Here is a 24,993-nt window from a genome sequence, read left to right as displayed (position 1 = left end):
CTAATTAGGATGCCAGGCTTGTGGAGGTACATGATGTGGAGATTCACTATGAGATGTTTATCTATGTACAGAGAAAAGATAATTCAGATTCATTATTTTGAAGAATGTATATCCATATCTTTTGCCCACAATTACCTGAAGTATTTGTCTTTTTGTTTTGAGGCTTAAGAATTTTACTGGTGTGAGTCTGTACCATGTACAAGCAGAGAAAGGAAATCTTGTGCTCTAATTGTGTACAATGTGTCAAAATGCATTCTACTGTCATGTATAACTAATTGGAACAAATTAAAAATAAAAGGAAAAATAATTTCTAAATAATTTAATTGAAAAAATACTTCTTCATGTATTGCTTACACAGTTTCTTATCAGATTATGATTTGTAACAAGTCTTTTCTATTCTATAGATATCTTTTTACTTTCTTGATAGTGTCTATTGAAGCACAAAGTTTTTAGTTTTTTGAAGTTTATTCCTATCATGGGAGGTATTTCATATACCAACCATTAAAATGAATGAGCTGGATTTCAAAATCTTCAAATGTATTAATCTCAAAGCTTTAGTGTTCACAAAAGAAAAGCAATTGACAGTAGATGCATGCAATTTGATGCCATTTATATAAATGTTAGAAACTCAACAGGTCTTGGAAACTTAACATTTAAATGATATATGATTTATGTTATTTGCTTTTATTGTTTGTGCTTCAAGTATCAAATATAAGAATTGATTGAAACCATATGGACTTACATACTTTTTATTGTTTACTACTAAAAATTGTAGTTTAACTCTGATATTAAGGTTGCCCAACCATTTTAATTTAAGTTTTACATTCAGGGCCAGGTGAGGACAACATGTTATTCTTTTGAATGTGGCTATGTAGTTGTTCCAGCACCATTTTTTGAAGAGTGTCTGCCCCATTCAATGGCCAGGGCACCTTTCTCAAAATTCCATGGGCCATAGACATGTGGGTTAATTTCTGGACTCTAAATCCTGTTCCTTTCATCTATATGTTTACCCGTCTTCTAGGACCACATTTTATTTTTGCTTTGGAGTAGGATTTGAAATCAAGAAATGTGAGTCCTACAACTTTAATCTCATTTTTCAACATCATTTTAGCTATTCTGTGTCCCTTTGAATTCTATGTGAATTTTAAATTAACTTGCCAGTTCCTCAAAGAAGCCAGCTAAGATTCTGTTACAAAGTTCATTAGGATCTGCAAATCAATTTCAATACTATTGTCATTTAAACAATATTAAGTTTTCTTATCCACAAACCTGAGATGATTTTCCTAGTCATGTAAATCCTCTTTTTTTTTTATTTCAACAATATTTTGTAGTTATTATTGTGCTTGTCTTGCACCTTTGTTAAATTGATTCCTATGTATTTTATTCTTTTTAATGTCATTGGATATAGAATTATTTTTTAATTTCTTAGTTTTTCCTTTGGATTGCTTATCACAGTGTTGAGAAATGCAGTTTATTTTTGTGTACTGATCTTGTATCGTGAAATGCTGGTGAACTTGTGATTACTTACAGTTCTCCAAGAGAAGTGGTGAGAGAGAAATGCTTGTCATGTTCTTGATTTAGGGTGAAACTATTAAATTGTTAAGCTACAAGTTTTCATAGATATCCTTTATCAGGTTTACAAAATTTCATTCTAGTCCTAATTTGCTGAGGGTTTCATCACAAAAGAATGATTTTGAGGATTATTTTTCTGGGGGGAAGGTTGGTTTTGATTTTTATCAAATGTTTTTTCTGCATCAATTGAAACAATCCTCTGTGTTGATTTTTTATTTCATGGATTTTGTGTATTACACAACTATATCCTGTGTTGTCTTTGCTTGGTGTGAGTATTAGGGTAATATTGGCCTTTTAGATTATATTCAGAAATGCTGTTTTAATTTTGGAACTGTTTGTGAATAATTGGTATTAGTTCTTTATTTTGTAGAATCTACTATTAAAACAATCCAGATCTGGGCATGTATTTGTAAATAAATTTCTATTACTAATGCAATAATATTACATTTTACAAGTTTATTCAGGCTGTATATTTACTTCTCAATCAATTTCTGTAATTTGAGTCTTTTAGGATTTTCTGCACAAATATATGTGAACAATCAAATTGTTAGAATTCTTTCATAATCCTTCTCCAATGTTCGTAATAAATTCTCCTTTCATTTCTCTTGCTATTCTTTTCTTTTTTAATATTTATTTTATTTTTTCATTAACATGTATGAGTTATGCAAATAAATCGGGTTCCATGTGATGTCTCAATACATATACAGAGCATACACAAATGAAATGGATCCTTTCTTTATCCACATTCTGCCATAGTCCTTTCCAACCTTTAATAATCACTATTATACATTCAGGTCAAATATTTACATTCCACATATGAAAAAGAACATGTGGTACTTGTACTGATGTGTCTAGTTTAGTTTGTAAGCTGAATGTCCTCTAATTCCATCCACCTTTAGCTACAAAATACAGGATTTCATTCTTCTTTATGGATGAATGTTCTATTGGGCATATATGTATGTGTGGGTATATATGTTTTTTATTATAATATATATTATAAACACATAAATACCTAGATTTAATGCACATCTCAGGTATTCAGAATAATATAGAAATAAATCTGGATGTACAGATATTCCAATCATTTAGATAAAAAATAGATTAATATAAAATATGTTTTATATATCTATAGAGTATTACATTTATAAATGAGATATATTTTTATAATATAACAAATTTTTAAAAACTTAATGACTAAACCCCCAAGTAATGCAGTTTAAAAATAGAAAAATGCTCCAAATAGTTATTTCTCAAAAAAAAATACAAATGACTTAAAAATACAGGAAAAAACTATTCAATATCACTTGGTGTCAAGGAAATGCAAATCAAAACTACAATAAGACATCATCTCATCCTGGTTAGAATGACCATTATCAAAAAAAGAAAGAATGAATGAAAAAATAACAAATGCTGGTTAGATGTGGAGAAAAAGTTCTCTTACATATTGTAGGTAGAAATGTACACCTTCTGAAAAAGAGTGTGAAGGACCCCAAAATAAATAAAAGTAAATATACCTTCTGATCTAGATGCACACTTCTAGTACATATTGAGAGGAAATATCATCATATGAAACTATTTTCCCTTTGTATTTCTTGGTCAATCTAGCTAATGGTTTGGTGATTTTTATGATATTTTCAAAGGGGTAAGGCGAATTTATAGACACCTTTTGTTTTTGTCAATTTTAATTCTTTTCTATTTCATTTGTTTCAACTTGGGTTTTTATGATTTTCTTTCTTATGCTTGCCTTTTGTTTAATTTTCCTTTTTCACCATTTTATGATTTAACTTAGACTATTGACTTGAGAACTATCTTTTATAAAACCTATACATCTGTAGCTATATGTTTATGAGCGCTGCTTTTGCTACTTCTCCTAAGTGTGACATAACATTCTTCACCTTAATTCACCTAAAAACAACTTTTAGTTGCCTTTGGATACCATCTTTCATGCTTGTCAGTTGTATCTAGAAGTTTTATTGTTAATTTGCATTTTTGTCTGAGTTTCCTGATTTTCCATCTGTTATTGATTTCTGGTTTCATTTCTTGACAGCTGAGGAACATAGGCCAAATTGTACCTATCCTGCCTACTTTTCCTTGAATGCATAATTAAATATAGCATAGACTATGAACTGGTTTACCCAGAAACCCTATTCCAATACACAAAAGGGTAAGGGGTCAGGGAATGTAATCTTCTTCCTTTTCTCAGTCCTGTGGCATTGATGGGGCCACTGATCCCCTGCTATGGTGGCTGCAACCTTATGTATGAAGTGCCCTTGCTCAGCCATGAACCAGACACCAGGTACAGGCCACAGTGGCAATTGCTTCTGGAGGAGAAAACTGATGATTTTTCTCTTCTGTATTTTTTAGAAAATGATCAATGCTCCTGAAATGTTGCCTTTTCATCAAGGTTTCTCTTTATTTTTTCTTTCACTTTCTTTCTAGTGATATTTCCATTCCTTAGACCAGTGTTTCAAGCATTAAGTGTCCACAGGTTTTCAAAAAGTGCTCTGGATTTTTTAAAAAATGCTGTAATGAGGATGAAACAAAAACGCCTAGAAAATAAAGAAAAGGTAAAACCTGGTGGTGGTGACATGACAATGTTCGCTTTCTGATCATTTATTTGCTGTGTACATCTGAATTGTGCATATACAAATGTACATGTAATCTTGTAAATGGTGCTGGGGATTGAATCCAAGGCCCCATATATGCTAGGCAAATACTGAATCACTGGGCTTCATTTCCTCTCTGTGCATTTTTTAAAGTTGATGGAATACTTTAAGATTTGCACTGGAGAATTTTTACATTTTGGTTTAGAATAAAAATCAAATTTAAAATGATTGATAATGAGTAGGATTGACAATGTTTGATACAATAATAAACATGATGTTATGTCTTGAAAGAAATATCGTTCAAATAAAAATCTTATCATTTCCCTCCCATTCAGTAAACTGTCAAAATCAAAATCCTATTTCAAAATGATTTTACTGTTAAAAAGTATTCCCCAAATCTTAGACTGGTGAACAATCATTACAATTCCAAGCTCTTTACATCTTAGTTGGCACATTCTTCAAAGGAAGGTTCTATTGGGCACCTGGTGAAGTATGTGTATGTAGAATCTGAGTCTTTTCCCGTCCACAATCAGGCTGTGCTCTTCATGACCATCAACGTGATATGCTAACCAGCTTTGCTTTCTGCTTTGCCTGGAGGTCAGCACAAAAATGTCTCCAGGTCAGGGAGGCAGGACAGCCATCCCCAAGTGTGACTGAAGATTGAATCATGTACCTAATGGGTGGAGAATTTGATGATACACAAACAAAAGCTACTAATCATCTTTGAAACTACTGAGTGTATTCAGTGTGGCCATTGAATAAAAATGAAGGCAAACTAAAAGAATTTAAGTCCAGGACCACATTCTGGGCAAGCAGGTGTGACAGGAAAAGAAAACAAAGCCAGCACTAGAGAGAACAAAGACCACAGATATTGGACACCATAGCTGGATTTCTCTCAGGAAAATATCCTGTTTTCCATGATTTATACATGCATGTTTTGTTCACTTGTGGTTTGTGCAACCCTAGCCAGACTTCTGGACTTAAAAGAGCCATATTCTAAGAAGGGAGGTGAAATGCAACATTCCAGATTTACTTCTGACTTTATGACTGATTTTGTCATTTTCATTTCCATTTCTGCTTCTAGCACCGCATTGATTTTCTCCAGTTAATGATTGATTCCCAGAATTCCCAAGACAAGGAGCCCTACCAAGGTAACCAAGAATGTTTCATGGTCCATTGAAGGGAAATTCAAATAAGCAAGTTATCCTGAAAATATACACGTTTTCTAGAGAAAATAGATTTCAACCAAATTGCAGGAAGATACACATTTGGACATTGCAAATGGTGCCCACATGTACTGTCTAGAATCATACAGGTGTAACAAGGCTCAAAAATTGAAGGGAAACTAGGAGAAAGCATTTCAGTCATGAAGTTAGTCTGTTTTCTTATTACTATCAACATCAGAACAAATGCTGATTCGCAGTCTCATTCATATGCACTGAATCAGAACCTCTGCCTGGATATTTGCATTTGCACATCCGATCAGGACGTTCACTGTCCCAGTAGTGGTGAGGGTCAATGGCAGTACTGGGTGAAAATGTGTTCACTAGCTTCATCTGATATTAAGATTAACTTTTTCCCATGTAATTCATAAGAACGTTGTGAGGGAAACCTCTTAAACTGCGTAAACATTCTATTCCTCAGCATACTTTCACCAACTAGTTTTATCATACATGGATGATTTTTGATAGAAAGCATTTGAATTATGATGTTTACAAACTGCTGTCTTTATCATTCTATCACCTACCATACATTTATGAGTTGGTATTAGATTGTAAGAGAGTTCCATTCTTATTTATGTCAGTATGATGTTATATACTATGAATTTATTCTCTTGCTATCATTTTTTATTTTGATGGTCAAATTCTCTTGGGCTTAAGTCTTTTAACAACTTCTCCCTTCTCCTTCTGTTCCTCCACCCTCCCCTTTTCTTCATCTTATATTTTGATTGTTAAAATTGACTATATTTTATAGCAGTTTTAGTTTCATAACAAAACTGAGAAGAAGGCGTAGAGATTGCCCTTATTCATTTTTTTTCTCTAAATTCATATGTTTCCCCGATTACAAACATCTCTTACCAAAATGATATATTTGCCATAATCAATGAACCATCACAGATAAGTCACCTTACCCCTAAGTTTCTAGGTTAACATAAGAGTTCTGGACACATTAACATAAGGGTTCTTGCACTGGACACGTGGCTATGGAGCTTTTGGCATGTAGGTAATGTTACTGAAGAAGTGTACTTTCTATTGTTATTTAGATTTAATTCATTAAAATTTAAATTTAGATAGACACATATGGTTAGTGGCTACCAGATTGTACTGAACAGTTGTAACTTAAGTTTATAATCCAATTTCATCTCAGAATCATTTGGTTTATGCCAGTAGTGGGGAAAACTCAATTTGAGTTTTCCCAAAATAGCATCATAGAAAGCTTCTGTAAGCTAGAATTCCATGTAGATGTTTCTCACACTTATTTTGCATTTTTTTGTTTTGAATTACATGGTTGGAATGTATACCATGTTTCTTTCAGGTATTCGAGTATCAACAAATAATAATCATTTCTCTAATCAATGAGATGAATACTTGAATGTGACTTTTCAGAAGAAAAGTCAAGAGAAACAACACCTTCTATCACAAAGGCCATTTGATGATTATGAAGTTCAGCAAATAGAGGGGATGTGTACTAAGAAAGATGACATTCAGCCCAAGATTGATAAGCAATGTTAATTCCACTCACTGAACCTCCTCGTCCTATGGCTTCTGCCTAATACCCTGTATCAACACATTCTTTCTTGTGTGATTTTAATACCACTCATTAGACTCTGGTTAATCACTACTCTTCAGAGTTTTTTTTTCTCTGTATAGTTTCTGCACACCCTGAGATCATCCAATTTTAAGACTGGTGAACAAGGTCTTCTATTACCTGATGATTCTTAGGCTAGTTTGTGAACAGAGTTGACCACGTCTCATGAAAGTTCAGATTTAAATTTGGTAGCTCTAGAGCGAAGCTTGAAACTCTGTGTTTCTAATAAGCTCCTTGAAGCTGTCCATGCTGCTGGTCCATGGAACACAGTTTGTGTAGAAAAATTTCACTGTGGCTTAGTATATTTCTGTCAATCATGGCCTTTATTTTCCCTGCAAAGATGCCAGTATTGCAAATGCTTTCAAGGTTCTTCAACCTACATTCTAGATAGAATAAGTTTATTTTTTCTCCAGGGGAAGAGTGCTACCCACTATTTATAGCTACACAACTTTCATGATATGCAAGGCACAGTTGAATAATACTGTTTGTTTGACATCCATACTGTCCCTTGAAATCACCCAGTTGTGTTCGTGGTGGGGTGGTGGCAGAATGAGAAATATTATGAATTGCTCTTCCAGTTTTTCCTCATGGGATTTTGGATCATCATTCTTATTTATCTTCATGTAAACTGTAAAATGTGCATGAACCTGCTTAGACCAAATTTTCTTTCCTCTCCTTTTAGGTCTATCTGATCTTGAGATTGCAGCCCAGTCTATTATCTTTATCTTGGCTGGCTATGAAACCACTAGCACCACACTTTCAATTATTATGTATCTACTGGCCACCCACCCTGATGTCCAGAAGAAGCTTCAGCAGGAGATTGATGAGACTTTGCCCAATAAGGTGAGTGAATGGCACCTGGATAGGAGAAGAAAGTTAAAATCTCTGGGCATCTCAGTTTGCCATTGGGCAGTTCTAAAATCATGATGGTTATTAAATGCTTTGTAAATGCTATGGTATTTTACCAATATGAGTTATTTGAGGAGCTCTGAAAACATCCGTGTACTGTGTCAACAGAGTTTTAAGTCATTTCCAAAACTTAATTTACAAAAATTTCTTTCTTGACAGGCACCTGTTACATACGATGTACTATTTGAGATGAAGTATCTGGACATGGTGGTGAATGAAACTCTCAGATTATATCCAATTATTGAGAGAATTTTGAGAGTTTGTAAAAAAGATGTTGAACTCAATGGGGTGCACATTCCCAAAGGAACAAACGTGGCTATACCAATATATAGTCTTCATCACAACTCCACGTACTGGCCAGAACCTGAAAAGTTCTACCCTGAAAGGTACAGGGCTCCTGAGAAAAAAAAAATCCACCCTTAAGAGGCTGTTTCACACATGTTCTGATGTCTTTTAGTGCAGATGGCATACACATGATTTTAAAATTTTCTTGTTTTAAGAAAATTTTAAGAAGTCTTTTACAATGTGGTAATTGTTTTAGAAAACAAACATTAGAAAAAATAAATGACTATAGCCATTTAAGGCCCTAGAACATCAAGATAAGTCCTATTTATTATTAATGTGATTAATTAAGTATGGACATTTTTATATAAATGTGTAGTTTTTAAGGACTGAAATGCTATCACATTTCATTTGATGTTAAACTATTTTATATTTTATTTAACAGTAATCTATAAACCTTTCTGCCACTTGAACAGTCTCTTATTTTAGGTGCTTATCTTTTTTAATCGTTTTAGGATTTTTGTCCTGTTCACTATAGCTCCTTGAATTTTTTACCAGCTTTAGGAAGCCCTTCTATCTTCCACTTGATTAAACATTGCTTCCTGGTTCCTCCAGCACAATAGTTAAATACAAGTTAAGGCCTGAGAACCACCCCCCACCCAGATAGTTTAAGCAGCTTCACTGAAGATAGAGAGAGCTCAGATCCTCAGAGATTTGTCTCTGGAGTGTTCTGGGCCAGCTCTTCACATTTGATGACTCTTTCAAAGCCAAGTAACCTGCTCCCAAGACACCTGAGATATTCATCCTTAAATATGTCTTGACCTTGGTCTTCTGAAAATTTGGATCCAACCTCACAGTTTGCACTCTGGAAAGAGTTACTGTTTTCCTGTTGTTGTACTGAAGAGCAAAATAGAGAAAGTTTTCAGGGTAGTGTCTGGGGGGTCCAGTGGCATGGGATCAAGACTTCTCTTGGCCCCTAATGTTACACTTCTTGATTAGAGTGACCTTGTCTTGTTGGTTATGAGTTACTCAATGCCAGTTTCCTCTAATTTCAGCACTTCCAACTTTTGAACTTCACAGATACAAAATCAGAGATTACACATCTTTTTGATTCACTGAGGCATGATAAGATACTACATGCTTAAGGTGCATCAGGGACTGGACCAGGATGAGGAAAATTACAAAGATGTGTGGTATGGAGGACTCTTGACATACACACAAGCATAATCTACAGACAGCAGTTTGGAAAACGCTTTCAATGCTTCCGCATCTGCTTGTCATCTGCTCCAACAATTATCAACCAACCTCATCAGACCCTCCACACACCACACACTCTCCAAGAGATTCCATGTTACCTTGAATCACAATCACCTATAAATTTGCCAAAATGTTCTCAAATATATAAGAATACATTTAAAAACAATCACAATGTCATTATCACTTTCTCCAAATCAACACTTTCTTCTTAAAGTAATCAAAAAACTAGGGCTCAATTTGAATACAAACTGGGTTCAACATTCCAGATATTATTTCTAAACTTATGAGACAGACTCAGAAGACAATGATAATATTCTATGGGGAGAGAGGCAGAAACAGAAGGAGAAGGAGATAATAGATGAATTAGGAGGAGGTAGAGGAAGAGAGGAATTGGGTAAAAGAAGGGAGAGAGGAAGGAAGGGAGACAATAAGATCCAGAAAAATGGAGTATAGAGAAGAGAGGTAATTATGGTGGGATAATTTTCTCCTTTTTCATCAATAAAAATATGAAATGCAGGAGTGGAAGTTATGGTAGGAACACACTTTGCTTCATTTATATGCTCATTTTCTATTTTTTTAAGAGTGTGTATGGATCACAATCCTGAATCTAATTTTAGTACTTAAAGACATATTTTCTTTTAAATAGCATTCATCAAATCTTAACAAGACAGAGAGATCCTCTAGTGTAAGGAGAATGAAAAAGTTCTGTAGGTTTCAATTCTTATAAGCAAAGTCACAGAAGGATTTCAGTGACCATTCCACAAAAGAATCCTGTGTTTTGCTGCTTATGAATGTTTAGGAGACAACCCCAATTATGTAGGTTTCATAGATATATGTCTCAATAACTTGTTTTCATCTACTATTGTGAAATTAGGTTCAGTAAGAAGAACAAGGAGAACATCAATCCTTACATATACATGCCCTTTGGAAATGGACCCAGAAACTGCATTGGCATGAGGTTTGCTCTCATGAGCATGAAACTTGCTCTCATCAGATTACTGCAGAACTTCTACTTCCATCCTTGCAAGGAAACACAGGTCAGGACACTTTATGAAAAAGTAAGGTCTTGTGGGTAGTTACATTTAGTTGAGGAACCTATTTAAAGAAAAGTATCTGCTCACTCAAAGACTCTCTTTGAGACACTTGTGCAATGTTAGGCTTCTTCAGTTTTAGAGCTCTATATCTGTGACTTTATAAAAAACAAGAGATTAAAGATCAGGTAGCTAAGGAATCCCAGACACAAGAGGCTGAAAGTATTTTTTACTTGTTTGTATAGCTTTATTGTCTGAAATGTACTTTTTCCGATTCTTTCTGTTGTTCGAGTTTCATTTACTACATCTAAATGTACTTGCTTAATATTTGCAGATTCCTCTGAAATTAAGCAAGAAAACACTTCTTCAACCAGAAAAACCCATTGTTCTAAAGGTTGTGTCAAGAGATGAGCCTGGAAAGTAGAGTCTAAATCTCCCTGAAAATCTCTGCTCTGTTCTTCAAAGAAGATGTATCTCAGAAGAAAAGACATATTGATTTTCTCTATAAATAAAAATTGGTCTTGAAAATAGATTTATGGGTGGATGATGCTCTTGAGTTACTAGGAGGCTGGACCTTTTCTGGGCTTGTTCATTGTCTGTGCAAAGAATTATGTGTTGTTTGATGGAAAGGAGGTGACCATCTGTGTGCCAGATATGAAAACTCAGCCTCTCTGGTTTTGGAGGAATTCTATCCACCCACCTATGCACCCTCACCTTTTCATATCTGCCCTTATAAATTCTTAAACACTGATTCAGTAACTCGAAATATCTGAGTAGAAATATTTTATCATCAACTTTTTCTTTCAAAACACGCTTTATTTCACAGGTTTCTAATATTAATCAACACATTCTAATTTTATACTCCCTAAATAGTCTTTGTTGTCATGATTTACATATGTATTTTCAATAAAAATAATGATAAAAAGGGTCTTTATATATTTATCTTAATATTTTTAGAGTATCACTTAACTTTATATGTCTACTTTAAATGGGATTGGTAAAGGTTTTTCCATAATACTCTGAAGGATTTAGACACATACACAATGCTACTTGAATTCCTGCAACTCAGTTAAAATAGTGAAGGTATACATAAACCACTTTATTCTTTGGATAGTCAAAGAAAATCATGGATCTGGATTCTTGAAAATTCTTAGAGGTTTACCCATAATAACACTCTATACTTGGGCCAAATACAGGTGTAGTCATTGGGTGATAATACCTCTCCTCAACACTCTCCTCAGAGCCTTAGCTACATCCTTATTCCAGAGAGTATAGATCAGAGGATTCAGTGTGGGATTAATGATGCTATAGAACACAGAACCAACTTTGTCTTGCAGTGCAGTGCACTGGGACCTGGGCCTCATGTACGAGAAGATGCAGGCACCAAACCAGAGAAAGACCACAATGAAGTGGGAGCTACAAGTGGCAAAAGCATTTCTTTTACTCCCAGCTGAACGCATCTCAGTGACACTGTGCAGGATGAAGCCATAGGATGTAGAAACCAGAATGATGGGGAGGAGGAGAAGCACGATGCTACAGATATACACTGTGGTCTCATAGACTGTGACATCACCACATACCAACTTCACAACAGCTGGATACTCACAGGAGAAGTAGTACATTTTCTGAGATCCACAGAAGGGAAAGTGCATCAAGATGACTGTGTGAATTAGGGAGTTCAGAGATGCCCTCAATCATGAGGTGAGGGCCATCATCAGTGCCCCCTTTCTGCTCATGAGCACAGTGTAACGCAGAGGATGACAGATGGCAACATACCTGTCATAGGACATGAGAGCTAGCAGAAGACACTCAGCACCACCCAGAGACAAATAGAGGAAGTGCTGGGTGGCACATCCCAGGAAGAAGATGGACTTGCTGCCAGACAGGTAGTTGGTAGCCATCTTGGGGATCATTGTGCAGATGTGCATCAGGTCTATGAAGGAGAGCTGGCTGAGCAGGAAGTACATGGGGGTGTGAAGCCCACGATCCACACAGATGAGGAGGATGGTGAGAGTGTTGCCACTCAGTGCAACAAAGTAGACCACCATGGTCCAGGCAGAAAAGGAAAAGGTGCATCGGTGAGTCATGGAAGAGCCCTTCAAGGATGAAGTCTGCCAGAGACGTCTGATTCCTCAGCCACATGGTCCCTTCAAAGTCCTTGGGGAAACAGGGAGTGGAGACAAAGTGTGATGCCAGAAATATGGGATCCTGTGTACAGGGTGATAAGCTCTCTTGATCCAAAAAAATATTTGTGAAGAGTTTTTTCTCTATTTGTAAGTATCCAGAAAGTGAAATTATTAAAATTCATTTTTTTTTCAAAGCAAGACAAACCTAAAATTTGTCATCACGATCATGGTCATTTGAAATTCCAAGACTCTATTAAGGGCCAGAATTTATGACTCTTCTTACTAAATATAGGCCTATGTGTGTGTAATCATGTGTATGATTTGTGTGAGTGTGTGTCTGTGTTTTTATGGTTTTTGGATTATGTTTCCTGTTTTACCAGGCAGGTTCTAATTAGAGCAGCTGAACCACTAAGATGTTGTTAGTTATGCATGTAAATGTTAATGGTTGTGTTACAGAACTTTGGCCTTATTTCTTTGTGGAAGCTGGTTAAGGAGTTGGTATACTGCTGTCATGTTTAAGTCTGATGTGGAAATTTAAAGTCTACAAAACAAGCAGTAGAAAGGGCAGACAGTACAAAGCAGGGGAGACAAAAGACAGACAAAATCCCAAAGCATGAGCTGTGACCCCACAAGAGAAAACAAAATGAGTCAGTCTGTTTGTCTATTGAATTAGGCACTAAGGTTCCTCTTTTTGTATTGGCTCTTTTGAATTCTACAAAATATTAGGGATTCTTTTGACATAATTAAAAAGCATAAAATAGGCCTCAATTCAGTCTCCATACTTCCCATTTCCCTCTCCTCCTCCCTTCCTCTGATTCCTTCCCTCTTCTCTTCTGATATGCTATTTATTTATGTTTTTTTTTATTAGTTACTTGTGGCTATACATAAAGATGAGATCCATATGGTATGTTCATACAGGCACATTGGAAATTTAGGTCAGATTTCTAATGAAGCTGAATGCACACCCCTAGGCCAGAATTCCAAGAGCCTAAGGGAGAATCCTGGGGAAGATAGAGTAACTGCAGGCCCAGCCACTGCTCCCTACCAGTGAGGTGTGAGCCAGCAGACCAGCAAAAATGTATTAGTACTACAGGATGGCTGCTTCCCTTCTGCCCTCTAATCTCCCAGGAAGCTCCTCTTGAGACCCACCTTAAACAGAAACGATGGATTAGAGGGAATTTGGTGAGATGTAGTTCATCCTGGAAAACATCACACATCACAAAGTCACTGCAGTCCATCTTCTGTCTTTTTGGTACACATGCACACCTCCATAAGTCAGGTTAACCTCCAAATACAAAAATGATACCTGTGTAACTAAATACAATACATGCAGCATGAAGGCAAACACCTTAACCCTTTCTCCAGAAGAAAACCCAAAGTTCTTTACGTTGCCTACGGGAGACATTCATTCCTCTGATACATGTGTTCCCTTTAATATCCTGGAAGTTCAAAATTTTCTGGATAATATATATGAAAAAAATATTCTTATGAAAACCACCCATGGGATAGAGATTCTTATTCCAAAAAGGGTTAACCAGTAGTTTGTTTATCATCCCCTGTTTCCTCACTCAGTCCTGGCATCTGCCCAATATATCCATGAACAAACTGGACATGGCATCTGGGGTAAAGTTTATCCCTGGATTCATCATGATAAACTTACACGCACCAAGACAAATCTGTCTGAAGCCACTGCTGAATACCCATGTCTAACAGCAAAGACAATCGTGAGTTCCCAACATCGCACCATTCCCTGGGGTGATCAGCCAGCCACTGCATAGCACATTGATGACATTGGACCACATTCAGCATGAAAGGACACTCCTTTTTTTTCTGGACTGGACACTCACTCTTGGTATGGATTTTGCTTCCTCTCCTGAAATGCTGCTGCCAGAACTACCATCTCTGGACTCACAGAATGCTTTATTCACCATAAGGGTATTCCATGCAGCATTGCTTCCTAACAAGGAGCTCCATTCACAGCAAACAAGTGTGTAATGTGGCTTGTGTTCATGGGATTTGTTATAATTAACATAGGTTCTTCATCTTCCTGAAACACAGAACCTGATAGAATGGTAAAATACCCTTGGAAGACTCTGCCTCAAGTAACACCTAGATAACAACACCTCTCATTGCTGGAGCAATGTCCTCCAGGATTTGATACATGCTCGACGTCTGCATCTAATTTATGGTACTGCTTCTCCCACAGCGAGAATTCATAGGATCAGACCCGCAAGAATTCAGTGAATAGAAATGAGAGTGTGTTCTCTCCCTATAAGATTGATGTCTATGAAACACTAACATTTCTGTTGTGCTGCTTTAGAAAACTCTTAGCCACAAAGGGAGAGATTCTTCCACCCAGACACAAAGTGATTTCATTTTCTTATGGAAACAAGAAAAAATACTCATTACTACCACCCACTGGATAAAGATTCTTATGCAAAAAAGGGTTAACCTGAACTTTGGATATCAGCCCCTGTTTCCTCACTCAGTCCTGGCATCTGCCCAATAGATCCGTGAACCAACAGGACATGGCATCAAGGGTAAAGTTTATCCCTGAGAGTTGAGGTAGCTACTTTAGGATTCTCCTTATAGCTGAATCAACAGGTGAAGAAGAAGGTCACTCTGTGGCATGGAGTGATTAATTCTGACTAGGAAGGGAAACTGAGTTGCTACAACACAATACAGAGAAAAAGAGCAAGTGTGACATAGGACATTTTCTCGGTACCTCTTCAAACTCCCAGGTCCTGTGATGGAGGACAATAGGAAACTAAAGTTCAAGTCAGGTCACACTGATAAGGGCTCAGATACTTCAGAGAAGAAGCTTTGGGTCACCCATCTGACCAGGAACAATGATCAGCTCTGAACCAAGGCAGTATGGACTGTGGAGTGAAATAGGATAAAGACCAATAATGACCATGTTGACAACTCTCAGGAACACACACTGCCATTCTTTTGCATTTCTTCTTAATGCTGATAAGAATCTGTATATTTATATTACACAAATTAAGTGTTTATTTCATTGTCGTCTTCCTATCAAACATAAGGTGTGGATAATACTTATAATCATATCTCAGTATTTAAATAACTGGATATAAATGAAAAAGTATGAATCAGTAGAAACAGAATATATTTCACACAAAATGCCAAAAAAATTATTTTTCTCCCTTAATGAGGAAAGGGTTGCTTATTTCATATAATCTGCTTGAGAAAAGATGATGATCTCTTAGGTTATACATAGAATAGTCATATCAGAGTAGGTAGAAGCAGCAAAACACAGGATTCTTTTGTGAAATGATCACTGAAATCCTGCTGTGACTTTGCTTATAAGAACTGAAACCTACACAACTTTTTCATTCTCCTTACACTAGAGGAGCTCTCTGTCTTGTTAAGATGTGATGAATGCTATTTAAAAGAAAATATGTCTTTAAGTAATGAAATTATATTCAGAATTGTGATCCACACACACTGAAAAAAATTAGAAAATGAACATATAAATGAAGAAAAGTGTGTTCCTGCCTTAACCCCCACTCCTGCATTTCATATTTTTATTGATGAAGAAGGAGAAAATGCTCTCACTATAATTACCTCTCTTCTCTATACTCCTTTTTTTCTGGATCTTCTTGTCTCCCTTCCTTCCTCTCTCCCTTCTTTTTCCCAATTCCTCTCTTCCTCTACCTCCTCCTCATTCGTCTTTTTTCTTTTTCTCCTTCTGTCTCTGCCTCTCTCCCCATAGAATATTATCATTGTCTTCTGAGTCTGTCTTATCAGGTTACAAATAATTCCTGGAATGTTGAACCCAGGTTTTATTCAAATTGAGCCCTGGTTATTTTATTACTTTAAGGAGAAATGTTGATTTGGAGAAAGTGATAATGACATTGTGATTGTTTTTAAGTGTATTCTTATATATTTGAGAACATTTTGGCAAATTTATAGGTGATTGTGATTCAAGGTAACATGGAATCTCTTGGAGGGTGTGTGGTGTGTGGAGGGTCTGATGAGGTATGTTGATAATTGTTTGAGCAGATGAAGAGCAGATGCAGAATCATTGAAAGCGTTTTCCAAACTGCTGTCTGTAGATTATGCTTGTGTGTATGTCAAGAGTCCTCCATACCACACATCTTTGTAATTTTCCTCATCCTGGTCTAGTCCCTGATGCACCTTGAGCACGTAGTATCTTATCATGCCTCAGTGAATCAAAGAGATGTGTAATCTCTGATTTTGTATCTGTGAAGTTCAAAAGTTGGAAGTGCTGAAATTGGAAGAAACTGGCATTGAGGAACTCATAACCAACAAGACAAGGTCACTCTAATCAAGAAGTGTAAAGTTAGGGGCCAAGAGAAGTCTTGATCCCATGCCACGTGACCCCCAGACACTACCCTGAAAACTTTCTCTATTTTGCTCGTCAGTACAACAACAGGAAAACAGTAACTCTTTCCAGAGTGCAAACTGTGAGTTTGGATCCAAATTTTCAGTAGACCAAGGTCAAGACATATTTAAGGATGAATATCTCAGGTGTCTTGGGGGCAGGTTACTTGGCTTTGAAAGAGTCATCAACTGTGGAGAGTATAAGAAGCTGGCCCAGAACACTCCAGAGACAAGACTCAGAGGATCTGAGCTCTCTCCATCCTCAGTGAGGCTGCTTAAACAATCTGGATGGGGAAGGGTTCTCAGGCCTTAACTTGTATTTAACAATTGTGCTGGAGGAACCAGGAAGCAATGTTTAATCAAGTGGAAGATAGCAGTGCTTCCTAAAGCTGGTAGAAAATTCAAAAAGCTAAAGTAAACAGGACAAAATCCTAAAAAGATTAAAAAAGATAAGCCCTTAAAATAAGAGAGTGGTCAAGTGGCAGAAAGGTTTATAGATTACTGATAAATAAAATAAAAAACAGTTCAACATCAAATGAAATGTGATAGCATTTCAGTCCTTAAAAACTACACATTTAAATAAAAATTTCCATACTGACATTTATCACCTTAATGATAGACAGGGCTTATCTTGATGTTCTAGGGCCTTAAATGGCTATAGTCATTTATTTTTTCTAATGTTTGTTTTCTAAAACAATTACCACTTTGTAAAAGACTTCTTAAAATTTTCTTAAAACAAGAAAACTTTAAAATCACATGTATGCCATCTGCACTAAAAGACCTCAGAATATGTGTGAAACAGCATATTATGGGTTGATTTTCTTTCTCAGGAGCTCTGTACCTTTCAGGGTAGAACTTTTCAGGTTCTGGCCAGTACGTGGAGTTGTGATGAAGACTATATATTGGTATAGCCACGTTTGTTACTTTGGGAATGTGCACCCCATTGAGTTCAACATCTTTTTTAGAGACTCTCAAAATTATCTCAATAATTGGATATAATCTGAGAGTTTCATTCACCACCATGTCCAGATACTTCATCTCAAATAGTACATCTTATGTAACAGGTGCCTGGAAGAAAGAAATTTTTGTAAATTAAGTTTTGGAAATGACTTAAATCTCTGTTGACACAGTACACGGGTGTTTTCAGAGCTCCTCAAATAACTCATATTGGTAAAATACCATAGAATTTACAAAGCATTTAATAACCATCATGATTTTAGAACTGCCCAATGGCAAACTGATATGCCCAGAGATTTTAACTCTCCTCTCCCCTCCAGGTGCCATTCTCTCACCTTACTGGAAAAAGTCTCATCAATCTCCTGCTGAAGCTTCTTCTGGACATCAGGGTGGGTGGCCAGTAGATACATAATAAATGAAAGAGTGGTGCTAGTGGTTTCATAGCCAGCCAAGATAAAGATAATAGACTGGGCTGCAATCTCAAGATCAGATAGACCTAAAAGGAGAGGAAAGACAATTTGGTCTAAGCAGGTTCATGCACATTTTACAGTTTACATGAAGATAAATAAGAATGATGATCCAAAATCCCATGAGGAAAAACTAGAAGAGCAATTCATAATATTTCTCATTCTGCCACCACCCCACCACGAACACAACTGGGTGATTTCAAGGGACAGTATGGATGTCAAACAAACAGTATTTTTCAACTGTGCCTTGCATATAATGAAAGTTGTTTAGCTATAAATAGTGGGTAGCACTCTTCCCCTGGAGAAAAAATAAACTTACTCTATCTAGAATGTAGGTTGAAGAACTTTGAAAGCATTTGCAATACTGGCATCTTTGCAGGGAAAATAAAGGCCATGATTGACAGAACTATACTAAGCCACAGTTAAATATTTCTACACAACCTGTGGTCCATGGACCAGCAGCATGGACAGCTTCAAGGAGCTTATTAGAAACACAGAGTTTCAAGCTTTGCTCTAGAGCTACCAAATTTAAATGTGAACTTTCATGAGATGTGGTCAACTCTGTTCACAAATTAGCCTAAGAATCATCAGGTAATAGAAGACCTGGGGCACCAGTCTTAAAATTGTATGACCTCAGGGTGTGCAGAAACTATACCGAGAAAAAAAAACCCAGAAGAGTAGTGATTAACCAGAGTCTAATGAGTGGTATTAAAATCACACAAGAAAGAATGTGTTGATACAGGGTATTAGGCAGAAGCCATAGGACGAGGAGGTTCAGTGAGTGGAATTAACATTGCTTATCAATCTTGGGCTTAATGTCATCTTTTCTAGTACACATCCCCTCTATTTGCTGAACTTCATAATCATCAAATGGCCTTTGTGATAGAAGGTGTTGTTTCTCTTGACTTTTCTCCTGAAAATTTACATTCAAGTATTTATCTCATTGATTAGAGAAATGATTATAATTTGTTGATACTCGAATACCTGAAAGAAACTTGGTATACATTCCAACCATGTAATTCATAACAAAAAATAATGCAAAATAAGTGTGAGAAACATCTACATGGAATTCTAGCTTACAGAAGCTTTCTATGATGCTATTGTGGTAAACCTCAAATCGAGTTTTCCTCACTACTGGTATAAACCCAATGATACTGAAATGAAATTGGATAATAAACTTAAGTTACAACTGTTCAGTACAATCTGGTAGCCACTAACCATATGTGTCTATCTAAATTTAAATTGTAATGATTTAAATCTAAATAACAATAGAAAGTACACTTCTTCAGTAACATTACCTACATGCCAAAAGCTCCATAGCCACGTGTCCAGTGCAAGAACCCTTATGTTAATGTGTCCAGAACCCTTATGTTAACCTATGAACTTAGGGGTAAGGTGACTTATCTGTGATGGTTCATTGATTATGGCAAATATATCATTTTGGTGAAGGATGTTTGTAATGAGGAAAACATATGAATTTAGAGAAAAAAATGGATAAGGGCAATCTCTACACATTTTCTCAGTTTTGTTATGAAACTAAAACTGCTATAAAATATAGTTAATTTTAACAATCAAAATATAAGATGAGGAAGAGGGGAGGGAGGAGGAACAGAAGGAGAAGGGAGAAGTTGTTAAAAGACGTAAGCCCAAGAGAATTTGACCATGAAAATAAAAAAATGATAGTAAGAGAATAAATCCATAGTATATAACATCATACTGACATAAATAAGAATGGAACTCTCTTACAATCTAATACCAACTCATAAATGTACGGTAGATAATAGAATGATAAAGACAGCAGTTTGTAAACATCATAATTCAAATGCTTTCTATCAAAAATCATCCATGTATGATAAAACTAGTTGGTGAAAGTATGCTGAGGAATAGAATGTTAACACAGTATAAGAGGTCTCCCCCACAACATTCTTATGAATTACATGGGAAAAAGTTAATCTTAATATCAGATGAAGCTAGTGAACACATTTTCACCCAGTACTGCCATTGACCCTCACCACTACTGGGACAGTGAACCTCCTGATTGTATGTACAAATGCAAATATCCAGGCAGAGGTTCTGATTCTGTGCATCTAAATAAAGCTTCGAATCAGCATTTGTTCTGATGTCAATGGTAAAAAGACAACAGACTAACTTCATGACTGAAATGCTTTCTCCTAGTTTCCCTTCAATTTTTGAGCCTTGTTACACCTGTATGAATCTAGACAGTACATGTGGGCACCATTTGCAATGTCCAAATGTGTATCTTCCTGCAATTTGGTGGAAATCTATTTTCTCTAGAAAACATGTATATTTTCAGGATAACTTGCTTATTTGAATTTCCCTGTCAATGGACCATGAAACATTCTTGGTTACCTTGGTAGGGCTCCTTGTCTTGGGAATTCTGGGAATCAATCATTAACTGGAGAAAATCAATGCAGTTCTGGAAGCAGAAATGAAAATGGAAATGACAAAATCAGTCATAAAGTCAGAAGTACATCTGGAATGTAGCATTTCACCTCCCTTCTTAGAATATGGGTTTTTTAAGTCCAGAAGTCTGGCTAGGGTTGCACAAACAACCAGTGAACAAAACATGCATGTATAAACCATGGAAAACAAGATATTATTCTGAGAGAAATCCAGCTATGGTGTCCAATATCTGTGGTCTTTGCTCTCCCTAATGCTTGGTTTGTCTCCTTTTCCTGTCACACCTGCTTGCCCAGAAAGTGGTCCTGGACTTAAATTCTTTTAGTTTGCCTTCATTCTTATTCAATGGCCACACTGAATACACTTGGTAGTTTCAAAGATGATTAGTAGCTTTTGTTTGTGTATCATCAAATTCTCCACCCATTAGGTACATGATTCAATCTTCAGTCACACTTGGGGATGGCTGTCCTGCCTCCCTGACCTGGAGTAATTTTTGTGCTGACCTCCAGGCAAAGCAGGAAGCAAAGCTGGTTAGCATATCCCGTTGATGGTCATGAAGAGCACAGCCTGATTGTGGACGGGAAAAGAGTCAGATTTAACATACACATACTTCACCAGGTGCCCAATAGGACCTTCCATTGTAGAATGTGCCAACTAAGATGTAAAGGGCTTGGGATTGTAACGACTGTTCACCAGCTTAAGGTTTGGGTAATACTTTTTAACAGTAAAATCATTTTGAAATAGGATTTTTATTTTGACAGTTTACTGAATGGGAGGGAAATGATAAGGTTTTTATTTGAATGATATTTTTTTCAAGATATAACATCATGTCTATTATTGTATCAAACATTGTCAATCTTACTCATTATCAGTTTGCCTTTTTAAAATTTGCTCTTCATTCTAACCAAAATGTAAAAATTCTCCAGTGCAAATCTTAAAGTATTCCATCAACTTTAAAAAATGCACAGAGTGGGACTAAGGAATGAAGCTCAGTGATTCAGTATTTGCGTAGCATATTTGGGGCCTTGGATTCAATCCCCAGCACCACTTACAAAATTACATGTACATTTGTATATGCACAATTCAGATTTACACAGCAAATAAATGATCAGAAAGCGAACATTGTCATGTCACCACCACCAGGTTTTACCTTTTCTTTATTTTCTAGGCGTTTTTGTTTCATCCTCATTACAGCATTTTTTAAAAAATCCAGAACACTTTTTGAAAACCTGTAGACACTTTATGCTTGAAACACTGGTCTAAAGAATGGAAATATCAATAGAAAGAAAGTGAAAGAAAAAATAAAGAGAAACCTTGATGAAAAGGCAACATCCCAGGAGCACTGATCATTTTCTAAAAAATACAGAAGAGAAAAATCATCAGTTTTCTCAACCAGAAGCTATTGCCTCTGTTGCCAGTACCTGGTGTCTGGTTCATGGCTGAGCAAGGGCACTTCATACATGGGGTTGCAGCCACCATAGCAGGGGATCAGTGGCCCCATCAATGCCACAGGACTGAGCAAAGAAAGAGGATTACATTCCCTGGCCCCTTACTTTTTTGTATATTGGAATAGGGTCTCTGGGTAAACCAGTTCATAGTCTGTGCTATATTTAATTATGCATTCTAGGAAAAGTTGGCAGGATAGGTACAATTTGGCCTATGTTCCTCAGCTGTCAAGAAATGAAACCAGAAATCAATAACAGATGGAAAATCAGGAAACTCATACCAAAGTGGAAATTAAACATAAAACTTCCAGATACAGCTGTCAAGCATCAACGATGGTATCTTGAGGCAACTAGAAGTTGTTTTTTGGTTAATTAAGGTGAAGACATGTTATATCACACTTAGGAGAAGTTGCAAAAGCAGCGCTCATAAACATATAGCTACAGATGTATAAATTTTATTAAAAAATAAAATTAAATCATAAAATGGTGAAAGGGGGAAATTAAACAAAAAGCAAGCATAAGGAAGAAAATCATAAAAACCCAAGTTGAAACAAATGAAATAGAAAAGAAATAAAATTGATCAATCAAAACGTGTCTATAAGTCACCTTACTGTTTTGAAAATATCATAAAAATCGCCAAACCATTAGCCAGATTGACCAAGAAATACAAAGAGATAACAGTTTCATATGATGATATTTCCTCTCAGTATGTACTAGAAGTGGGTATCTGGATCAGAATGTATATCTGGTGAAGGTGATCCCCCACTCACTGTCTTGACAGGGTCACAGTGAGGATGAATGCTGGCAAAGCCACTCTGGTTGGTGGGTAACCAAAACCATGAGACCCTTTTTTATGTAATTGGTACTTTGCATTATCATGCTTATGTTTCTCACAGGAGGTATGAGTATGTTAAATGCCAAACAAATTAAATTTCAGATGGCTAGAACAGAACAGGTAGTTCATGCCTTGGAAGCTGTTCTGCTACCCACCCCTCAGCATATCAAGGACAAAGTGAAAGGCTATTCTTCTATCTTAGTACATTGTGGACAAACGTAATTTCAGACAACAATCATCCTCTGAAAAACAAACTCTTTGAGAACTCGTGCACATTGACTGAAAAACAAACACTTTGAGAACTAGTGTACCTTGACTGAGATACAAATTCTTTGAGAACTAGTGTACCTTGACTGAGAAACAAAGAAACTCTTCGAGAAAGAAGCTCAACCAGTTTTATGAGAATAAATTTAGGAATCAATTAAAATAGCTTTATAAGACACAGTTTTAGAATAATGTTAGAAATATTATTTTATTTAGATTTTTAAGTTTAGAAATTCTTAAGTCTTTAGTTGTATAGGTTTCTGATATGCTTTAAGGATGATTCATAAACTTTAAGATATTTTAAATATAAGATTTAAAGGGACTTTTTTAGATGGGAATTTTAGATTAAAAATAAAGTACAAGTGTACTTTAGGTTAATGATTAGTTAGGAGACTTAGAGTCTGGTTACGTAGTTTGGCATTAGTTAATAAGAAAATAAAATATCTTGGGAAAAATAGTAAATCTTGGGAAAATCTGAAGGAAGTAAATTGGTGACATGTTTTATTGATGATTCTGTACTTTGATGATTGTATGGCTGGGGGTCATATCCTGGAAGAATGTAGATCAGTGTGCTCTCAATCATGGTTAAGAAAATGTCATGTCTTGGAAAAGTTTTAAATTATATAATCAATGACGTATTGTGAATCTATAATGATGAGAAAAATTGTAATAAAAAGGGGACCCAAAAAAGCAGCTTTAGCTCTCTCTCTCTCTCTGAAGATTGCTCAAACGGAACGACTCCTGTCTCATCATTTCGCCGACGCCACTCCTCCTTCAGGACACCCTGGACCCCGCCGGGGCTGGTCCCTGGCATATATGTATTTTTATTTATTTTGGGTATCTTCACATTCTTTTCCAGAATAGTGTACATTTCCACCTACAATATATAAGAAAACTGTTTCTCCTAATCTAGCCAGCATTTGTTATTTTTTCATTCATTCTTTCTTTTTTTTGATAATGGTCATTCTAACCAGGATGAGATGATGTCTTATTGTAGTTTTGATTTGCATTTCTATGACACCAAATTATTTTGAATAGTTTTTCATGTATTTTTATGTCATTTGTGTTTTTTCTTTTGAGAAATAACTATTTAGAGTGTTTGCCTATTTTTAAACTGGATTACTTGGAGATTTTGATTGTTAGGTTTTTAAAAATTTGTTATATTATGTATCATTTATAAATGTAATACTCTATAGATATATAAAACCAATTGTATATTAATCTATTTTTTATCTATATGATTGGAACATCTGTACATCCATATTTATTCCTATATTATTCTGAAAATCTGAGATGTGAATTAAATCTAGGACTCCATCAATGAATGGATAAAGAAAGTGATATATAATAAGTATATAAATATATATATATACATATATATTTATTATATATTATAATATAAATTTATGTATTTATAATATAATAAAATATATATACACACATATACATATGTGCCCAATGGATCATTCATTCATAAAGAAGAATAAAATCTTGTATTTTGTTGCAAAAAGTAGATAGAATTAGAGGACATTCAGCTTATGAACTAAACTAGATACATCAATACAAGTACCACATGTTCTTTCTCATATGTGAAAGGTAAAATATTTGACCTGAATGTATAATAGTGATTATTAAAGGTTGGGAAGGT

General features: G+C 35.7%; 1 protein-coding gene and 1 long non-coding RNA gene across 7 annotated transcripts in view; one reads left to right on the top strand and one right to left on the bottom strand.

The window, feature by feature from the left end:
• The window catches only part of LOC101972073 (cytochrome P450 3A9), a 373,151-nt gene that overhangs the window by 14,677 nt on the left and 333,481 nt on the right, over positions 1-24,993 (top strand). For 3 of the 6 annotated variants that reach the window (XM_078024739.1, XM_078024742.1, XM_078024744.1), the window contains 5 exons: positions 4,012-4,139; positions 5,263-5,329; positions 7,669-7,829; positions 8,055-8,281; positions 10,309-10,471. In XM_078024739.1, the coding sequence (XP_077880865.1) occupies positions 4,012-4,139; positions 5,263-5,329; positions 7,669-7,829; positions 8,055-8,281; positions 10,309-10,471 (746 nt within the window). Of the gene's footprint in view, positions 1-4,011; positions 4,140-5,262; positions 5,330-7,668; positions 7,830-8,054; positions 8,282-10,308; positions 10,472-10,799; positions 10,998-24,993 lie in introns of those variants that run through there. The other 3 variants (XM_078024741.1, XM_078024743.1, XM_078024745.1) reach the window with 2 other exon arrangements.
• Positions 18,289-22,091, bottom strand: LOC144367658 (uncharacterized). Its single transcript, XR_013427185.1, has 3 exons — positions 21,952-22,091; positions 20,751-20,817; positions 18,289-18,409 (listed from the first exon to the last, which is right to left on the bottom strand). It is a non-coding gene; the product is annotated as an uncharacterized LOC144367658 (long non-coding RNA).

The sequence above is a fragment of the Ictidomys tridecemlineatus genome, chromosome 10 (genome assembly GCF_052094955.1).
Source record: "Ictidomys tridecemlineatus isolate mIctTri1 chromosome 10, mIctTri1.hap1, whole genome shotgun sequence".
Taxonomy (NCBI): domain Eukaryota; kingdom Metazoa; phylum Chordata; class Mammalia; order Rodentia; family Sciuridae; genus Ictidomys; species Ictidomys tridecemlineatus.
This window is presented reverse-complemented; position numbering and strand designations above follow the sequence as displayed.